This window comes from Passer domesticus, chromosome 14 (assembly GCF_036417665.1).
Source record: "Passer domesticus isolate bPasDom1 chromosome 14, bPasDom1.hap1, whole genome shotgun sequence".
Taxonomy (NCBI): domain Eukaryota; kingdom Metazoa; phylum Chordata; class Aves; order Passeriformes; family Passeridae; genus Passer; species Passer domesticus.
The window spans coordinates 3,897,152-3,916,542 of NC_087487.1; the positions used below are offsets into that span (position 1 = coordinate 3,897,152).

The following is a 19,391-nucleotide window of genomic DNA, read 5'->3' on the forward strand; positions in this document are numbered from 1 at the left end:
CCATGTGAGAGCCCGGGAGCGAGGTCTGCTGCTAGACTGCAAACACAGCCTGGTGATCACTTTGTTCTTCACAGATGCTTTTTCTCCTGATGCCTTTTGCATCTTGCAATCCCCATGCTTTGAAATTTCCAATGCTGTTTTTTGGGTTTCACGGCTGTCTTCTCCCTTTGAAGGAAGCTCCCTTGGTGTCCAGTTGGACCCGGCAAATTTGGATGGGTTCCTCAAGCAGGAGTGTGCCCAAGGAAGCAGGAAATCTGGGACTCAGTGGGCTCCCTGGGCACATGCTGGGCATGTACCGTGTCAGGCTGGCACAAGAAGCTCAGTTCCTTGGCAGCCCCATCCTCACTCTCCCTCCTGCACAGGGCTGGTAGGAAGGAGGTCACCACGAGAAACTTCTCTCCCCAGCTAGGCACCCTGACAGCAGGATCCCAGCATCTGTCCCCACACGGTGTAGGACCATGGCTCATGGTGTGAGGACATGCAGGGACACACTGTGGCATGTGTCCCTGCTCACTGGATGCCTCTGCAAGCTTCTGTGGGGGTCTTGCTCCTGGAGCATCCTGTGTCTGGCCCCTTCTTTCTTCATGGCCTTCAGGGGATTCAGCCTGTGAGCCTGGAAGCAGGTTTGGGTGATGGTGTGTATTTAGGAAGGGATGTGGGGGGTTTGGGGGGCATAGGTCTGGAGACAGGGCTGCTGGGGCATTGGAGAGCATGGGGGGATGGTCTTGGTGGTGGGTGAGCAGAGAAGGCTGCCGGCTGGTGATGGCTGTGTGTCCAGGAGGGGCATAGTCAGAATGTGTGTTAGCGTGTTTTTTGTTGCTGCAACAGCCTGGGCTCTGCTGCCGTGCCCCAACAGACTGCTCCCAGTGCCACACTCTCGAAGCATTCCAGGGGATGTCCTCCAGCCCCTGTGCTGGGGAGCAGCCCTGCATGCTCACTCCAAAGTCTTTGCACATCCAGCTTGAGCTCAGCGTTCTTCCCAAGCACTTCCCTGCCTTGTCCCTGCTCATCCCTTCCCGCAGTGTTTCTTGTGGCGGTCCACAGCGCCAGCCTTGTGTTTCAGTGTCTCCCTGGAGCAAACTGCTGCGGGGGTCCCGCACGGGGCTGCTCCCACCAAACACCTCCCCGGCAGCGGTTCGCACCGAGCACTTGGACCGGATGACCCTCGTGGGCTCCTTGCAGCTCGGGACGTTCCGTGACGCCACGAGGGGCCCTTTACCGCCCTGCCCCCGGTGGCCTTTCCCCTGGCGCCCAAGGACGCTCGGGGTGGCTGGGGGGCATGGCCGGGGCTGGATCGGGCCCGAGGCCGCGGGAGCGCGGGGGGCGGCCCGGAGCGCCGCGGAGGGCCGGGCGCGGCGGAAGGCGGCGGGGAGCGGGGCGGGCCCCGGGGGAGGCGGGCCGGGGAGGCCGGGCCGCGCTCAGAGCCGCGCCGGGGGGAGCGGGAGCGGGCGCGGGGCCGCGGCGCGGGCGGGGCGGGGGAGGCCCCGCAGCCGGCGCTCCGGCAGGTGGCACTGGCCGCCTCCCCCGCGCCCCCCCGAGCTCCGCCGCCGCGCTCAGTCCGCCGGCGCCGATGCTGCTGAGCGGAGCGGCCGCCTCGGAGCGCGGCGGCTGCAGCGGCGGGGCGGGGGCCGGCGGGGCCCCGCAGTGCGTGGGCACCATGGCCCGCTGGCTCCGCGAACACCTGGGCTTCCGCAGCGCCCGGCCCGCGCCGCCCGCGCCGCCCAAGCCCGACTACCGCGCTGGGCCGCCGCCGCAGCCGCCCCTGCCGCCCGGGGGCGCGGCCGAGCCGCTGGCCGCCGCCCAGCCCGACATCGTGGCGGCCTACCGGCTGCAGAAGGAGCGCGACTTCGAGGACCCCTACAGCGGCCCGCCGCCCGCCGCCGCCCCCGACGGGCCCCGCTACGTCTCGCCCAAGCACCGGCTCATCAAGGTGGAGGCGGTGGAGAAGGTGCCCGCCAGCCCCTCGCCGCCGCCGCCGGTGCCGGCGCCCCCCAGCTCGCCCCCGGCCGGTCCCGAAGCGCCCGACGAGCCGCCGCAGGAGGTGAGTGACCGCACACGGGGCCGCGGTGCTCTGCCCGCGGAACCTCGCCACTTGCGATGTCCCGAGTGACCGCGCCGGGGGCTCCCTGCCCGGAGGAGCAGGAGCAGGACCCTGGGGGCAGGTGGAGCCTGAGCCCCTCGGTCACGGAGATGGCCTCGGTGGTCCCGCCAGCCTGCTGGCATCCGCAGTAAGGAGCAGGGTTAGATCCTGGAGCCCCGAGGGGGGGCATGGCCGGGCTCCGCGGGGCTCCGTGCCGCGTTCCCCCGTGCCCCGGCCGCACCGGCATGCCGGGCACACGTCAGCGGGAGCGGGGCAGCCCCGGCATCTCCTGCGGCTCCCGCGGGAGGCAGGTATGATCCCCAGCGGGAAGCGCGCTCGCAGGGGAGCACAGCGCTGTCTGCCGTGCCCTCCGACGCTGGGCCCGTGACCCTGGGCCTCCCAGCGCTCCGTGCCCGGCGGATCTCCCTCTGCCCGCCTGTCCGTGCCAGCGGCGGCGGCCGGACCCCCAGAGATGCCGTGCTGCTTTGTCAGGGAGCCTCAGCGCCTCTTTGTCTGCCGCCCCCCTCCGCCAGCTTCTCCAGGGTAGAGAGCCTGGAGCTCTGGTGCTGGCAAGGAGGCGAGAAACATCCCCGGTGAGAGGCAGGGGCTGGGCAGGAGCTCCCCATGGGGAGACGGGCTCAGAGCGGAGGATGGAGGATGAGCCCGAGCGGGGCTGCGGCCGTTGGTGCCGGGCCTCCCTTTGGAGGAGAGGCTGATGCGGGGACTGCGCAAATAAAGGCAGAGGGGGTAATTAGTGCCCGCTGGCGCTGCCGCCTGCAAGACGGGGCTTGTCAGGCGAACTCGACGGGATTGCAGATCTGGCTGGTGGAGGGAATCGCGGATGCAGTCAGTGATGCCATCCGTGGTCCTGGCACTGCCGGGCGGCACAATGAAATGAGCACCGGGAAGAATCTGCTAGAGAATGTTTTAAGCAGATAGAAAAACTTGTTGCTGGTGGATCTTGGGAAGTTGCCTTACTGACTTATTGCTTTTAGGAGATTTCTCGAGTGGCCCAGCAGAGCTCCCCCTTTGAGCCAGGTAAACTGGCTGCTGCGGGCAGCAGAGGGGGATGAGGAGGGTGGCACTGGTAGTAGGGACCAGAGGAGCCACCGTGGTGCTGTGGTTTGCTGAGGCAGTCTGGATGGTTTTTCCTCTGGAATATGTGTTGCAGGATCAGAGCAGGAGCATGTGGACTCGTGCTGTGATGTGCAAAGGGCTGAGCCAGAGCTGTGGGAAGCAGGGACTGCTGACAGATACAGCCAGGCTGTTTGGGGATCTAAAGGCTGGGGAGAATCTGAGAAGTTTGGAGAAAAGTCAGAAGCTGGGATACATTTGGGGAAACTGTGCTCAAACCGCGCTAGGCTGAAGAGCCTTCATTTTTCAAGATAGGCAGTGATTAGATTACTGATGGTCTTGCATGCCACTGTAGGGAGGAGACTTCTAATTCTTTAGGGCTCTGGTATGTGATGGACACAGAGCTCCAGTGCCTGGGCAAAACCAGAGTAAAAGTGGGAATATTTGATAGTGCTTGCAGCTGTCCATTAATACAGTTTTCCTGGAGGAGCCAGGGAACATCCACCATGTAAAGCAACTGTGTTGGGCTGAAAAGCCCTTTGCAGCTCTCGTCTACTGGGCTGAGCAGTGGGAGGGTTCCCCAGCTCCTCCAACATCATGGTGGCTCTTTTGGAAGGTGGCACAGGAGGATGGAAGTGCCTGCTGGGGGGTTACTTCTGCTTGTGACCCTTACTCTGGGTGATGTCAAGCTGTCCTGGAACAGGGAAGGGATACTGGAGCTGGGCTGGAGCCTGTGCTGAGATGATGGTTGTGCAGGGGGCTCAGTGTGCACAGACTTAGGAAGAGGCACTGTTCCCTACGTGCTGCAGGGATGAGACTACAGACCTCTTGGGTTGTGGTGATGCTGGAGGTTAAAGGTGAAGTACAATTCTGTGTACAGACAAAGCTGCTGGAGCAGAGAGGGTTTTTGTTAAGGACTGATGGGGAAAATCACTCCAGTAAAATATGCAGCCCTTCCAAGAGAGGATGATTAGGATGGAGACAAGTGGAAAGAGCAGTCACTGGTTCCTGATTGTGTGGTTTGGCTGAGCCCATGTGGTTTGTTGTGGCTGGGGGCTGTCTGTGCTCCCTGGGCACCCTGTGCCTGCTGAAGCTGTCATGCTTCTTCTGGAGAATGGAAAGGGCAGGAACAACTTGGTGCAGGAATCCTTCCTGCCTATGCTGCACGATGCTTTGCTGCTGTAGCACGAGCTGTCACATCTTTGCACCTTCTCTGGAATCTGCAGCATCCTGTGGGGATGCATTAGAGCGAGCTCTGCAGTGGCTGGTGCTGCTTTCCAAGCTCTGCTGGAAATGGTGTGGATAGCAATGTCTTCCTCAGTCTGCTTGGTGTGCCGGGCCTTCCCACAGCGGTGGACAATGGACTGGCCCTGTGCTGTTCACCTGAGCCAGGTGGATATTCTGGAAGTGTCTTCCCTGCTGTGTTTGGATTAGGGACAAGAAGCAGCACCACTGGGATGCAGTGGGAGAGATGCGCTGCTCCTGCCTGCACCCAGGACAGGCTTGAGGTGGCCTTGGGGAGTGCCTGAGGACATCTTTGTCCTGTGCCCACCAGGAGCAGTCGCTGCTGCCCTTGGAGTGCAGGGTCAGTGCCGCAGGGTGTGGGAACAGGCGGTCAGGAAGCTCTTGGGTGTGTGTCCTTCCTGCGAGAGCCTCCTCCATCTGAGTCATCTTACGCGCTGCCGGTGCTGCGCTGTCGGTGCCTGTGCCCTCCTCCTGTGCCCCGGGTGCAGCCCTGGGCTCCCTGCCCAGCCCAGCTGTCCCCTGTGGGCCGTGCACCAGACCCTTCTTGGAAGGTCAGCACTGTGCTTGCTTTTGGGTTTGGCTTTGGTGTCTGCCAAAAGCCGAGCTGCCAGATGTGTAAAACTGAAAGAATTTTGCACCTGACGGAGGTTGCTCAATTTATCAATCTTCTGAGGAGACCCAAATGTGCTTTACCTCCAGGGCAGGAAGCTCATTTTTAAGGTGGAGGATCTCCCCAGGAATCCTCTGCAAACCTCTGTGTAGAGTGAAACATCTTGTTGTAGCTGAAGGTGGTGGCAGGTAGAATGTTTCTGAGCAAGATGGGACAAAGAACCCCAGCTCTGCCCTGGGATTTTGGTGTCTGAACTGTGAATGCTCTTGAAGAGCTGGGATCTGTCACCTTCACTGGTGGGCAGCATAAAAGCTGTGTGACTGTGAGAACCCAGTGATGATTTGGTTCTTTGCATTAAATTTGTTTTGATTTTCTTCTTTTCCCCTTACTGCTAGCATGTATAATAGAGTGAGACCAGCCTCAGTGCTGCAGCAGAGATCTGGGTGTGCATTGCTGTGGCAGATAAACATGTGAAAAACACTCGTGCTCAAGCAGGATACGTGTCCAGGTGCCAGTGGTGCTTGGCTGCTCCCTGAAGGACTGGTCTGCACCAAGAGCTGCCCTGGAATGGTGGCTTTTGCTCTGCACCCAAATTATTTCAAATCTAGCAAAGCTTGTGCTGTGTATAAGCAGGCGATGCCTCCACAGCCGTGTGCTGGGATCGGCCGGCAGTGAGCAGCTCCCTCAGCAGCATGGAACATGAGCAAAGCATGGAAATGCCTGGCCTTGGAGCAAAGTGGGGGGGCTTAGGGCACCCCTGGGAGCTGCCCTGCCAGTGGCTGTGGCCCCCTCCCGTTCTTGGGAGCAGCAGTTTGCACTGTGGCTGCTGCTGAGAGCCCTGCATGGCTCATAAAGTCCAGTACTCACATCAGGAAATGTCAGAGATTCAGTTTCCTGGGCAACCGTAATACAGCCCCATGTGCAAGGGCACTGGGATGTGCCCAGTAATTGCTCCCTGCTGTTTGCCCCATTCCTGGCACTGGCTGGAGCCTGCAGCCCCTCAGTCTTGAGGGGGCTTGAGGCACCATTCTCGTGGGCTCGCTTGTCCACCCCAAGGTTGTGATGCTCCTGGAGGTGGTAATTGCCTTCCCACCTTCTCTGTAGTTGTCTTCCCACCTGTTCTGGCTCTCTGCTGTCGTATCAAACAATTTGGAAAACAAATGGATTTAAGTTCTCATCACCCTACAGTTGGGAGACCTTGCTCCTATGAAGTGGCATCCTTGAGGCAGTGGAAAAGCAAACCAGTGTGGCAAATTCCCCCCAAATCCAAGGAGCTTCCTTCTAATCAGAGCCATTTGCTCTGGGTCCATGCTGAACTCAGCAAATCACATCCTCTCCCAACAAATTCCATCTAATCTTTGCTGAGTGCCTCTGCAAACTTCTGCAGGCAAAATAACCAGTTTTAGGGGTCTTGACAGAGACCTCTTAGGATTCTCCACCATCCTCTGCTTTCTCCACCTGGAAGCATCTGTATGGGAGCCACTCTGTGAGCCTGCTGGAGCTTGTGCATTCCTCCCTGGGAAGCCAGGCCTAAACACGAGGAAATACATTTGGAAATAAGGTTGGGTTTGATGACCTTTGAGGTCTTTTCCAGTCTTAATGATTCTGTGACAGTGACCACTGCATGCAGGTTAGCCTCCCAACCCTGTCTGAAGCTGCTGTGTATGTATGGAGCAGAGGGAGGGTCCAGGGCTGCCACCAGCAGCAAGGTAGGTCTGTGCCTGTCTAGGAAATGTGGTTCATGGCAGGTTTGGGACTGAGGAACAGACAGCTAACCCCACGAGGGTCAGCAAACTGCATTTCACAGCCCCTGAACATTCTTGGAGCCATGAGAGCTCTGCTAAAGTTAGCATTGAGCATGGCACAGCCCATTCACCCACCCTGGCTGTTGGGCTGGTGCATTTGCATGTGTAGGGATGCTGCTGGCATGCCCATGCCTCCATGGTCTTGAGCACATGTGTGAAGATGCTGCTGCTGTCACAGGGCTGTGCTCTGCAGGTGTTGAAGTGCAGCAAGACTCTTTGCAGCTTTTGAGGCAGGGGAGAGGCCATGGGATGTCCTGGCTGTCTGGAGCAGCTTCACTGATCTCTCAGGCAGCAGTGGGAAGCAGGTCCTGGTTCACCAAAGTCACCAACGACTTGTGTTTGCCCTGGGAAATTTCAGGTGGCAAGAAAAGGGCTGCAGACCCCTGGGCTCACCGCTCCTTTGTGTCCCCCGTGCTTGGCAGGGCCTGAGTGATGCCTGGCACCCCTCGGGTGATAGAGGTGAGAGCAGATTGCCTCTCCCCCTGCAGAGGGGGGGCTGGCTGTGCCCTGCCTGGGGTGGAGCTGGTGCTCTGACACCATCTGTCCTCTGCCACCTGCAGCCCCATGTCTGAACCCTCTTCTGCTCCTGTGGGGCAGCTGGGATGTGGCCTGGGGATGATCACAAGCAAATGGGGGCCAGGCTTGCAGAGCTGACCCTGTTCCCCACGCATCAGCTGCCCATGGAGCTGGGACATTTAGGGAGGAGGTGGTGAGCCAGGCACGGAGAGCCTCGTGTAGCTCACAGGGGTGCCAAGTCTTGGGACTGCATGGAGGTGTTTACAGTTCCAGTTCCTGTTCCCTTTTCCTGCTGGGTTTTCTGTCACAGGCTATTGTTGGGCATCTTGCGCAGGAAGGAGGGAGAAATCTTTTGTTTTAAGCTGATTATTGGAGCTGCAGAGGAATGTGTGAGCAGCCGTGGTCTCGTGGCTGGCCAGGAGCAGGGCAGCATAGTGGTGAGGATGGAGCCTGGCATCAGGTGGGATCAGGCTGCTGCCACACCATGCTTGGGACATTTGGTCCTTGCTGTGGGACATCTGCAGAGCCCATTTTGTGGTAGCAAATCCCCCCCAAGCTGGGGATTTACATCCTGGTAGGTGACCAGACCCTGCTGAGGTGCTTGGGTACATTTGATTGCTGTGGAAATATTACCTGGTCCTACTTTGGGAGCAGACTTTTGGGCTGGAGGTGGGATGTACAGCTCCAGGCTTCTTGAGGACTGTGGGGTCATGTGATGGGGTGCCTTGACTGGGAAGCTGCTGAGATGCTAGAGCAGGTATGTGCCTCCAGAGCTGGAGGGGATTGAGCTCTGGGACATCCCCCATATCCTACTGCAGGATCCTCTCCTTTGCACTAGTAAGCACAAACCTCAGGAATTTAGTGCTGACCCTGTGACATGGCACTTGAGAAACTCCTCGTTTGGCTTCCTGGAGGAAGGTTTTATCTTGTCTTACTTAACTTAGGATGTGTCTGGAGATGCTGTGGTGGCCTGGGAAGGAGTGGAGAGGAAACCATAGGCTATTCTTAGCCCTTTTGTTAGAAAAGCTCTTTGAATGAGTGCACAGGAGCCCTGGAAAATAACCAGTAAGTTCCTAGCTGTGCCAGTGCCAGCTGACACCCCAGTTTTGGGATCTGTGCCCCTTCTCCACCTTGGGAGAGGAAATGTGGCTGTGTGAGGAGAGCATCTGTGTGCCATGGAGGGGTAGAGCAGTGCTGGCAGCCCTGTGCTGCAGTGGGGACCGGGCCAGGGCATGCATGTGGGTGCTGGCAGTTGGGGCCTGATGGTGAGGGAGGGGCAGAGCTGCCTTCTGCTCTGCTTGGCTCCAATCTCAGCTTTCAGGACAAAGGCTGGAGCATTTCCACGGCCGAGTGCCGGTGCCTGGAAAGCTGTCAGCTGCCTGCTGGGCTCTGCAGGGCTGCCACGGTGTGGGTTTGGGTTCTCAGTGGTCACTCTGGCTGCTGCTGGAGGAGCTCATGGTGGGCTCTGCCCTCCACCTCCCAGTAAAGGCAGAGAGTGCCTTAACCCTTTTCCTGTTCTTCCCCTTTTCCAGCTGGCTGTTCTGGAGGACTATGCAGATCCCTTTGATGCGGCACAGGTGGCAGGAAGCCAGGCAGGGCTGGAGAAGGTGATGGAGAATGATGGATATATGGAGCCATATGAAGCCCAGAAGATGATGGCTGGTAAGGTGGAAGGCATCACACAAAGGCCACTCTTTACACCTCTGCTCCCTGAGTTTGGTGGCCACTGCACTCTGTTCCTTGCAGCCCCCACATAAGGCAAACCTGGGTGATGGTTCTGGTGGGGGACTGCCATTTTGCAGGCAAATTTTCCCAGCTTTATCCTTGTGCACTGGGTTTGCAGGAGCATGCAAAGACTGTCTGAGCACTGCAGGCACATCTCTCCCTGTGATGCTGTCCCCCAGGACCCCAGCTGCCAGGCTGAGTCAGGAGAGACCTGACATTCCATGCATCTGGCTTAAAACTGAGATGGATATGGGAGCTATTTAATTCAGTTAGGACTGGGGCAGAGCATGCTGTGTCTGCTGCAGCAGCAGGGCCCCCAGTGGGCCTGTCTAGGGCTGGAAAGCTGGTGAGCTGGGAGCACGTGCTCCTGAAGGCAGTGCTCAGGGTCACCATGCTGGCTCTGGCTCTGCTTTGCAGCTCTGTGGTTTTCCTGGAGTAAGTGGTTTCTGGAAAGCTCGTGGCTTTTTGAAGTAGTCCATTATATTTCTTGGAAAAACCAGCAAGCAGTGGAGAGACTGCTTGTGCCTGTGGGAGAGACTTTGTTTTGCTTGAGGGAAGGGCGTTTTATTAAACCAACCACTCTGGGTGTCCAGGGGAGAAACCCAGCCTCACTGCCTGCAGGAAATCAGACTCAGGGTACTCTGTCCCCATGGACCCCATTTTGCCAGGCTGCCCAGGAGTTGGGGTGTGGGACTGTGGGGATCTTGGTGCTGTTGAGCAGCTCTCCTGCTCCTGGCTTGCTGTCTCCTCCTCTGCTGCTGCTCCCTACCCCATTTAACCACGGGTGACACTGATCCCTGTCATCTAGCACCGTTTGGGGACCGTGGCTGTGTTGGGCAGGAGGCTGATGGTCTTTTCCCTCTGCTCTGGGCAGAGATCCGCCAGAAGGGCTTGCGGGAGGCTCCGGCCCGGCCGCTGCACCTCTACGACACTCCCTACGAGCCCGTGCTGGACATGGACAGTGACTGCCCCAGGCCCAGGGAGTCCCGGCTGCCCGAGGACGACGAGAGGCCACCAGAGGAGTATGACCAGCCCTGGGAATGGAAGAAGGAGCGGATCTCCAAAGCCTTCGCGGGTGAGTGATGGGGAGCAGCCATAAAGCAAAGTACACTTTTTGTGAAGCTGGATCTTTGGGGTTCCTTCATCTTCTGGGGGTCAGTAATGTTGGTCTCTGCATTTTCATAGCTCAGGGTGTACTTGTGCTCTTGCAGAAGCTGTTTCTGTGAGCAGGGAGCCAGGCTGGACAGAGTGGTGGATAGATCTGCCTTGGTAACCTGTCCAACACCTGTGTCCCATTGCCTCTTCCATGCACCAATCACAGCCTGTGGTGCAAATCAACACCCTCAGCCTTGCAGGGGTAGGTTCTACCCTGGACTCGAGCAGGACTCCTTCCTCAGGGCAGGAGGGTACCCAAGGAGCCTTTGTCCAGCCCCCCTGACCTATTTATCCGTGCTGTGGGATCGATTGTGTTTGTGTTTGGTAATGAGGAAATCCATGCTGCGCATTAGCGCTGGCTCCTTGCCGGTGCTGGCTAATTGCTACGCTCTTATCTAGGATGCATTTTAATTGCAGCATTGTGTGTCTGTGCTGCAGCTGGTGCTGAGGGTGCTCAGGCTGGTGGCACTGTGTGGAGAAGATGGCAGAGAGAGATGTGGAAATTTGGGGTTGGGGAGTGGTTCACCTATTGGGTTTGGGCACTGCGAGCTGGAGATGTGTGTGCTGGGCCCAGTGTCACAGTGTCACTTGTGCTTGGGGTAGCAGGTCCCACAGCACCCTGTGCCAAGGATTTGGCGTGTCGGGCTCCATCATGGAACACCGTGCTCTGCTGGGCTGGGTTTGTGCTGAGGTGTCTGTGCTCTGGATGGAGCTGCCTTCCTTGGTATCCCCAGATGGAGGTGGTGTGTTCACAGGTCTGGCTCACCTGTGGGTGCTGCCCAGGGTGCTTCAGGCCTGCTCCGAGTCCCGAGGTTGCTGTTCAGGTTGCTGTTCTCTAGGCCACGTGGGACCTGCTGCCTGTATTTTCTGAAGCCAGAGCAGATCCTGCTGTGTTTCGTGGGGTGTTTTTTCTCTTTGGTGATGCCAAAATATCTCTGCTGGCCCATTTTCCCTTTGGGGGGTCCATGGGACCCCTGCTGATGGGCAGCTGCCGCTGGCAGGTACCTAGGGCAAGACAGATGCACAGGCAGGACAGATGGCATTGGGATGCTTGGCCAAGACCCCCAGACAAGCAAGTATGTGGAATGGGGTGATTGCAGGCTCCCCCAAACCCCAGAGAGGGTTGGCTGGAAAAACTGATGGAGGAGCAGGGCCTCTCCACTGGGAATGTGCCCCACCTCAGGCCTGTCCCTGCTCGGTGCTGTGGAGGGGATGAGATGGCCAAGCTGATGTAGGGCTCCTGGGAATTTTTTCCTCAGGTCTTTCCTCCCCAACTGCTCTCCTTCTCTGTGGGCCTCTGGTGTCGCTGATGGTTTTTTCTAAACCCTTTCTTTCTCTCTCTTTCTCTCTCTTTCCCACACCCTCCCCACCCCCATCCAGTTGAAATCAAGGTCATTAAAGACCTGCCATGGCCCCCGCCGGTGGGACAGCTGGACAGCAGTGAAAGCCCCCCGGAGGGGGAGGCGGGTGCCCCCACCCCTCCGCAGCACGGCCAGCACAGCTACGAAGACGCCAATGGTGGGTCCTGCGTGACACCGGGGGGTGCAGCCCTGCTTGCTGTGACTCTGGGCCGCTGTGATGCCTTGGGGCAGTGCCAGACACGACCCCCCCTCTGCCCTCCCCCAGCTCCTCCTGGCCCCTTCAGTTGTCCTGTGGTGTTTGTCCTGCTGTACCTTCTGCTGCAAAGAGGCACCAGCTCTTTGGTGCCTCTTCGCTCTCAGCAGCAGAGCTGCTTTGGGGATTATTCCGTGTCGTTACTGTCCCTTTTGTTCTCTCCTCTTTGCCTCCAAATTTCCTACATTTCATGGCTGCTTTTAAGGTCTTCTCAACAACTGCACTGAGTATTTAGCTGATGTTTTCTTTCATTGACTGACTTTTAATGCCCAGGTCCCTTACAGGTGTGTTAGGAGCTAATTCAGATCCCAGTGCTGACGCTGGGGCTGTTTTTCCCCCTCTTCATTATTTAGCACTGCTCCGTTTCCTCTGCTGTTTTATTACCTTGCTGCTTAGTGTCAGGAGGTCCCTGTGGATTCTCCACTCTTGCTTTTGCTATCCTGAGCAGCCAAATCTCCCAGGTACACTTTGTCATCTCAGGTTTGCCTTGCTGTGAAACCTTTTTTGTGTGTGCTGAGCACAGAGCCCCTGGGTAAATCCCCTTTGGATGCTGCTGGCAGTCTCACTTATGAAAACCAAATATTGCTGCTTCTCTTTTAACCCTTTATTAATATTTCAAGGACCTTGCTCTTATGCTGTGGTGAATTAGGATTTTGCCAAGAGCATTAGGTGGGGGGAGTTTGTGGAAAGCCATGGCTGGATTGTTTCCAGTGGGGAGCTGGGATGCAAGCTGTGCCTTTTCCTGTGTAGCAGCGTGCAGGGCCTGCCTGTGTGTCACTGACGCTGTCCAGGTGGGCACTCACTGCAGTGCCAGCTGCAGATGTCTGATTTCCTTATCTGCAGCTACCCAGATCCCTGCAGAGCTGCAGAAGATAAAAGCCAGCGTGGCTTTTGCTGCCTCCTGGGTGGGCTGGAGCACAGGCTGCAGGGGATGCCTTATTTTGGTGCTGATGGTGGGGGCACTGGAGAGCAAAGTGGCCAGGGCTTTGTTGGGTGTTTCCCAAACCCGTAGGGATGCTGCAGGCTGAGATCAGTCCTCAAGAAGAAAGGTCTTGGCAGGTGGGAATTTTCTGATCCTCTTCCTGCAATGCATGCAGGTGTCAAGAAAAATTAATCTCTTTGTTATGCAGCCTCTTCTTTCCCCCATCATTTATTATCCCCACAGTCACTGACATGCGTCCTGCTCCTGATGAACACATCACTGTCGTTTTTCCTGGTTTTAGCAACACAGAGTCTCTTTTTTTTCCCCTCTGACTTGCCTTGCTTTGTTGTATTAAGTTTATCTTGCCAGAGTTTTGTCTCATTTTCTATTTCCCATGTCTGGGGGTGACTTGAACGTCTTGAAGGATGTCTTCTTCCTCCTAAGGGCTTGTTTTTAATATCCTGTTTAATCATGCACCTGCCTCTGTCTCCCTCTGACAGGTGCAATGCATTTCTTTTGAGCCTGGAATGCAATGACTTTGTGCCGCCAGCAAACACTTGGGCTGTTTGATTGTCTGGCTTTTTAACAATTGCCCCAATTTTTTAAGGTGATGAGTTGAAATTGAAGCCTGTGTGTGATGTACAAGGGCGAGCATGGCTGGTGAAAAGCCAGAGTGCTGCAGAAGCAGAGCTTGTCAAGCCATAATGCCAGGCACCTCCTCCTTGAGCTGTGCTCAGGGTGGTTTATGCCATGCTAAGCTGCAGAGGATTTTAGCTGGGTTTGCTTTTGGCTGCCTTCCCCTCCTTGCAGTGCTGGGGAGGCTGGAGTCCTGCTCACCTGCACAGGGCCTGGACAAGGTATCACTCAAACAGCTTAGAGGATGCCCTGCTAGAGAGGAAAACATCTCTCTGGCTATTTTTTGCCTCCCCATCCAGCAGCCAGGAATCATGGAGAGTTGTCCTGTCTGGGGCATTCGAGAAGTCCTAGGGCATTTCTGGGCTGGGCTGCCTCCAGGGTGACTGTGCTGCCACAGTGTCAGCCCCTGGCAGCCCCACGCTGTGGCAGCTCTGCCTGATCAATAAGTAATTTGTGCAAGGGGGTTGGTGGTGCAGGGAGCAATAATGAACTCTTGGGAGGAAAGAGAAGCAAGATTGTTAATGCTGAAATCATCCTGGAATGCGTGGAAATAACAGGCAGTGGGAGGCCAGGCCCCTGGGGCACAGCTTGGTCAATCCCCCGCACTCATGGCTGTGGCTGGGATGGTGACAGGCAGGTGGCACTGTCAGGGAGGTACCTGCAGTCAAAATGTCCCCTTCCCACCTCGGGGAGTTGTTTTTTCACCCCCTGTTTATTTGTGCCAGAAGAATGTGTCCATCGGTTCCGAACTGGCAGCTTTCTGTAGCTCCAGCTGTCTCCTCTTCCTCTTGAGTTTGGGGAAGCTCTTCTTGCAGCATCTCACTTAACCCTATACCACAGCCACTGAATCTATTTTTGCATTAGCAAAACCTCCTGAGCCTTTCAAACCTCCCTGGAAATGCCTTCCATGGGCTCAGCTACTGGCTCCAGGCTGGGCACTGCAGTGAGCAGCAGCCCAAGAGCTGCCCTGCCCCTGCTTAGACCAGGGGGATGGGGCAGTGTGAGGTGACCCAGTGTGATGTAAGTGGTTCTGGCTCTTCCTGCCAGAGGCAGTTAGGGTCCCAGCCTGTGATGTGTGTCTGTCTTGCAGGTCCCTCGGAGGGGCTGGGGTACGGCCGCACCTCGCCCTGCAGGGAGGAGAAGGCCAGAGCTGTCCTCAGGCATGGCTCCAGCAGCCTCAAGAACACAAAGGCACTGACAGCTGAGCCTGGCCCCTTTGTTGGGGAGAGGATTGACCCTGCCCTGCCCCTGGAGAGCCAGTGGTGAGTCCTGCCTGCCCAGCATGGCTGCCTGACCCTTCCACCTGCACTGGGGAGCCCTGTGGCCACACCGTGAGGATCCCTGGGGCAGACTCGCTTCTTCCTTTCTTCCTTTGCTCCACATTTCAGCCTGTTTATCCCTGCCCCTTGTCTCCCAACCCCAGTAGTGCCACCCCTTTCCCTGTGTCTGGCTGCAGTCCCTGGGGAAGTGCTGGCATTGCTGCTGCCCCAGGGCAGAGCGTTTCCCACTGTGTGCTCTGTGCCCAGCACAGGGGATCCCTCTCCCCCTGCTGCCCCAGGGCAGAGCCCTTGCCATGCTGTGTGCTATGTGCCCAGCACAGCAGAGCCCTCTCCCCCTGCTGCCCTAGGGCAGAGCCTTTCCCACTGTGTGCTCTGTGCCCAGCACAGCAGAGCCCTGCTGCCCCAGGGCAGAGCCTTTCCCACTGTGTGCTCTGTGCTCTGTGCCCAGCACAGGGGATCCCTCTCCCCCTGCTGCCCCAGGGCAGAGCCCTTGCCATGCTGTGTGCTCTGTGCCCAGCACAGCAGAGCCCTCTCCCCCTGCTGCCCCTGGGCAGAGCCCTTGCCATGCTGTGTGCTCTGTGCCCAGCACAGCAGAGCCCTCTCCCTGCAGCTGGTACCACGGGGCCATCAGCCGGACGGACGCGGAGACGCTGCTGCGGCTCTGCAAGGAGGCCAGTTACCTGGTGCGCAACAGCGAGACCAGCAAGAACGACTTCTCCCTCTCCTTGAAGTGAGTGAGCCTGCCAGGCCTGGGGGGGTGTGGACCCACAGCACAGGTGACCCGTAGTTAATTGTGCCCGTGCTAATTGGCTGACTGTGAGATGACCGCGAGCGGGCAGAAATGGCTGCAGTATGAAGGCCACGCTTTCCTGTGGTGTGGCACAGGTTTGTGGTTTGGTTTCTGGCAAAAGCATCTCTCAGGAATATCTTGGAGGTCCACTGCTCTTCCTTGGCAGTGCTAATAATCCCTCAGATGGATCAAATGGTGTGCCTCACTTCTCAGTCTAATGTGTCTGGTTACAGCTTCCAGCTCGGTTTTCTTGTTCCCCCTTTTCTTTGTAGCTTAGTTTTATGGGAAGAGAAAGTACACACATACTGTTGATGGAAATGTGGGTACCCACCCTGGCCTCCCCAGCAATGGATCTGTTCCATTGCTCAGCTGTAGAGAGGGCTTTACCCTGCTCTGGTTTGCCAATAGGGAAACCTCATCCCCACAGCACAGCTTGGTTTTCTGCTTGTGGTTTCTGGGGAATCTTCATATCCTCCCCAAGTTTTCCAGATTCTCTGGATGCCAAAATTGCATGAAGCATTTCTGCATGTGTCCTGACAGGGGGGAACTGCCCACAGCTCCTCATCCAGCTCTGTCCTGGCTCTTGGGGCAGCACAAATCCACAAAATCAAACCTGTTGCTGTCTGAAGATGATGATGGATGAGCAAATACCTTCTTGCTCTTCTGCTGGACAGCTATATTAGCTCTGCTCCTGTCAGATGGGAAATAAGTATTCATTGAGCACTTCAGCTATCCCTGCCCAACAACAGCCTCTTAACCTTGTGCTTCTCTCAGTATACTTTGAGTTTCCCCAGTGGTCTTTCTACCTGCATTGCTCCCAAAGGGTATCAGCCTCTTTGTTTATTTCCCAGTGGCACAATTGTGAATTAGATTGCTCTGTCTCTCTCCACATTTTTTTCACTCTTTTTGTTGCCTTCAGCACCAAACCAGGGCAGGAGCTCCACTGAAAATGCACTTTCTTCCTTCTGCATTTAGAGCTTTCAGATCAGCCAATAAACCCTTCTGGAATAGCTCCCTCCTTTCCCTTTTTTTTTGTCAGAATTTTTACTGATGATTTAATTTTTATTGATATTTAAATTTTCTGTGGTTTTTTCCTTGCCCTGGCTTGTGAGCCATTTTGGAGCAACAGCTTCTTCTGGCTGGTGAGCTGCATTTGAAGCTGCTAGAGGTCTCACCATTGCCTTGTGAGTGTCATTAGGCAGTTGTGTGTTGGAGAGCCTGGGAGGTGGCATTCCATCACCAAAGGTGGCTTTTCATCACCTCTCCACAAGCCAGTCACCTGTTTCTTAGTGGTTTTTCCCTTGCTTCTTGCCATCATCCTTAGTATTGCAACAAAATCCTCCTCTCAGAGGGCATGTGTGGCTAGGCCATGGTGTGCAGCAGTATTCCACCTTCTCCAGCCCATCAGGGAATTGCTTTGGCATTGCCTGTCCTTGCAGAGTTTGTGGAGAACCCACAGCCCTGGGAGCAGGATTTTTACTCCACTGCCTTTCTCTGTAGAGCCTGTCCAAGGAAAATCCCCTGGGATGCTTTTATATAGCTGTAAGCTGGCTGTCTGCAGATCTCTCTATTATTTTTTTTTTTAAACTATTTTTTTCCTTGAGGAAGGAGGCACAGCCAAGGAGATGGTCTGAAAAGCGTTCCAATGCTGACCTAAAGTACTTTGGTGTTGCCTCAAAGGAAAATATGCACAAGAGAGAGCAGCTAGGAGCAGGGCAGGTAGCTGGAAGGATTTAACCCTGCTGTGACAGTCCTGGCTGGTCCAGGCTAGGCAGCCCCACACTGCCTGTCATGGACAGGGTCATGTCATTGCCTCAGAGGCTGGGAGAGTGCCTCCATGAGAGTGGCTGAGGCCACACTGCCAAGCTTTGTGTCCTTCCTTGTGCCTGCAGAGTGCTCAGCAGTAGCAGCACCCCCACCTCGTCCTGGCTGCTGGTGTTTGCAGCCTGTTCCCTCAGTCGTCTCTCTAGGGCTGTGATCTCATCACATCCCTGAGCTTGTGACAAAGACCTGTGGAGCACTTTGGGCTAAGCACAACCAGTATCAGCTCTCCAAGGCTCCGTGTGGCAGCGCTCCCGTTCCCTCCCAACTGGGACACAAGACACAGCCAAGCTATTGCTTTTCCTCAGCCCGTGTTGGGGGGCTGTGGCTGTCTCTCAGGACAGCTGGCTCCTTGCTCCTGTCTCTAAATGGATTGCAAAGCCATTCTGCTAATGCAGCTGGGCTGTCCATTATGGCCCGTCTCCAGCCGGGGGGATGGGGCCGGGCTGTGCAGCCCTCGGAGCAGCTCAGCATCACTGATGAGGTCCTGTCTGCTTTTAAGTCATCAATATTTTGCTCTAATGTGCAATCCAGACGCTGCAGACAGGCTGTGGCTCTCCTCGGAGACGCAAATTAATAGCAACAGGGCCATTAGTCCGTCACTTGGAATCAGTGTTTGTGGCAGGATCTGCCTGCACAGCCTGGCGTGGCTTGGTGCCCGTGCTGTGCTGGGAAATGGTCTTGCTGTGCTGAGCGGGTTTTATGGAGCCTGCAGCAGTGCCATGGGGAGAGGGGGAAGGAGAAAATCCTTTGGCTGTGGGCCGAAGGATGAAAACCTGGTTTGCCATGGTGAGGCTGGAGATCTGGAGTCCTGGGAGCTGAGGGGATCTGGTGAGAACCAGAGCAGTTGCCAAAGGGGCTTTGTCACATGCAAGGAGCAAAAGCCACTACCCCTCCATGACCCTACAGCAAGCGCCCCTGCTGCTCTTGCCCAGGGGATGCCTTTCCCTACCACACACACCCTTGGTGGCCCTACACGCCCCACTGCATGTCTGTGTTCCCCAAGGGAACACTGTACAGCATCATTGGCCATGATCTGTAGGTTTTTTTGGAGTCAGCCAGGAGCAGGATGGTGCTGGCAGAGCCATGGCTGCAGACAGGAGCCAGCAGTGCCCCCCTCAGCTGCAGGGGCAGGCTGCTTGTGTCAGGAGGGTCAGGAGATGAGGGGAGGCTGGGGCCAGCTCTACCCCCTAACCCTGCCTTGATCTGTCCTTACAGGAGCAGCCAGGGCTTCATGCACATGAAACTGTCGCGGACACAGGAGAACAAGTACGTGCTGGGTCAGCACAGCCCGCCCTTCGACAGCGTGCCGGAGATCATCCATCACTACGCCAGCCGCAAGCTGCCCATCAAGGGGGCCGAGCACATGTCCTTGCTTTACCCGGTGGCTATCCGTACCCTATAGTAATCACCCCCACGAGCCAGGCTCAAGGCTGGGTGCACCCAAAACTGGCCCATCCACAGGGCTGAGCGCTGCCGTGCCAAGGATGGGCCCCAGACCGTCAGCCCACGGGCAGCTCGCTGGGCACAGCCGGTGCTGTCGGGGATTGCTGCAGCCAGGCCCCTCGTCCTGCTCTCCCAGGGGCTCCCCTGCACTGGTTTGGTGCTGGCATGGCACTGGAAGGACCCCCTGTGCGAGGAGCTGAGTGGGGCTCGCTGCTGTCCACACCTCCACACCTGCCTCCTTGGCAGAGCTTGGGATGCCAGGACTGGAGCTGGGACCTTGGAGAGTCCAGGGAGGGGGGCAGTGTGTGCGAGTACGGGGGCGAATCATCTGGTAGCAGGCTTGAGGTACCTCCATGAGGGTGCCTAGCTCTGCCCGTGAGAGACAAAATGGCTGTGCTCGCAGGTAAGGAGGCTGGCAGGGGTGAGCAGGACCTGCCTGGGCCAGCAAGGCATGCAGAGTGCCAGGCAGGCTGCCCTTACTGCACCGGTGCTCAGTACTCACTGCCATCCTGTGCCAAACGTGAACAGTGACCGGCCTTGGCCATGTGTGCAGCACCACTGCCTAATAAAGCAGTGCATGGTTGTCTCCTGCTTCATGGGACTGTGTGCCCACATCCCACCCTGAGCGGGGGATCAGTGTAGCAAAACTGTGGAAAGGGAAATTTTGTTACA

General features: G+C 56.9%; 1 protein-coding gene across 2 annotated transcripts in view; it reads left to right on the forward strand.

Moving 5' to 3' along the window:
• Positions 1 to 1,397: 1,397 nt before the first annotated feature.
• Positions 1,398 to 19,391, forward strand: part of LOC135281097 (SH2 domain-containing adapter protein F-like) — a 29,903-nt gene continuing 11,909 nt past the window's right edge. The window contains exons 1-7 of one of the 2 annotated variants that reach the window (XM_064389700.1): positions 1,398 to 2,041; positions 8,863 to 8,992; positions 9,930 to 10,130; positions 11,591 to 11,728; positions 14,473 to 14,644; positions 15,273 to 15,392; positions 18,492 to 19,310. In XM_064389700.1, coding sequence (XP_064245770.1) covers positions 1,571 to 2,041; positions 8,863 to 8,992; positions 9,930 to 10,130; positions 11,591 to 11,728; positions 14,473 to 14,644; positions 15,273 to 15,392; positions 18,492 to 18,678 — 1,419 coding nt within the window. In that variant the 5' untranslated portion in view covers positions 1,398 to 1,570 and the 3' untranslated portion in view covers positions 18,679 to 19,310. Of the gene's footprint in view, positions 2,042 to 8,862; positions 8,993 to 9,929; positions 10,131 to 11,590; positions 11,729 to 14,472; positions 14,645 to 15,272; positions 15,393 to 18,491; positions 19,311 to 19,391 lie in introns of those variants that run through there. The other variant, XM_064389701.1, reaches the window with a different exon arrangement.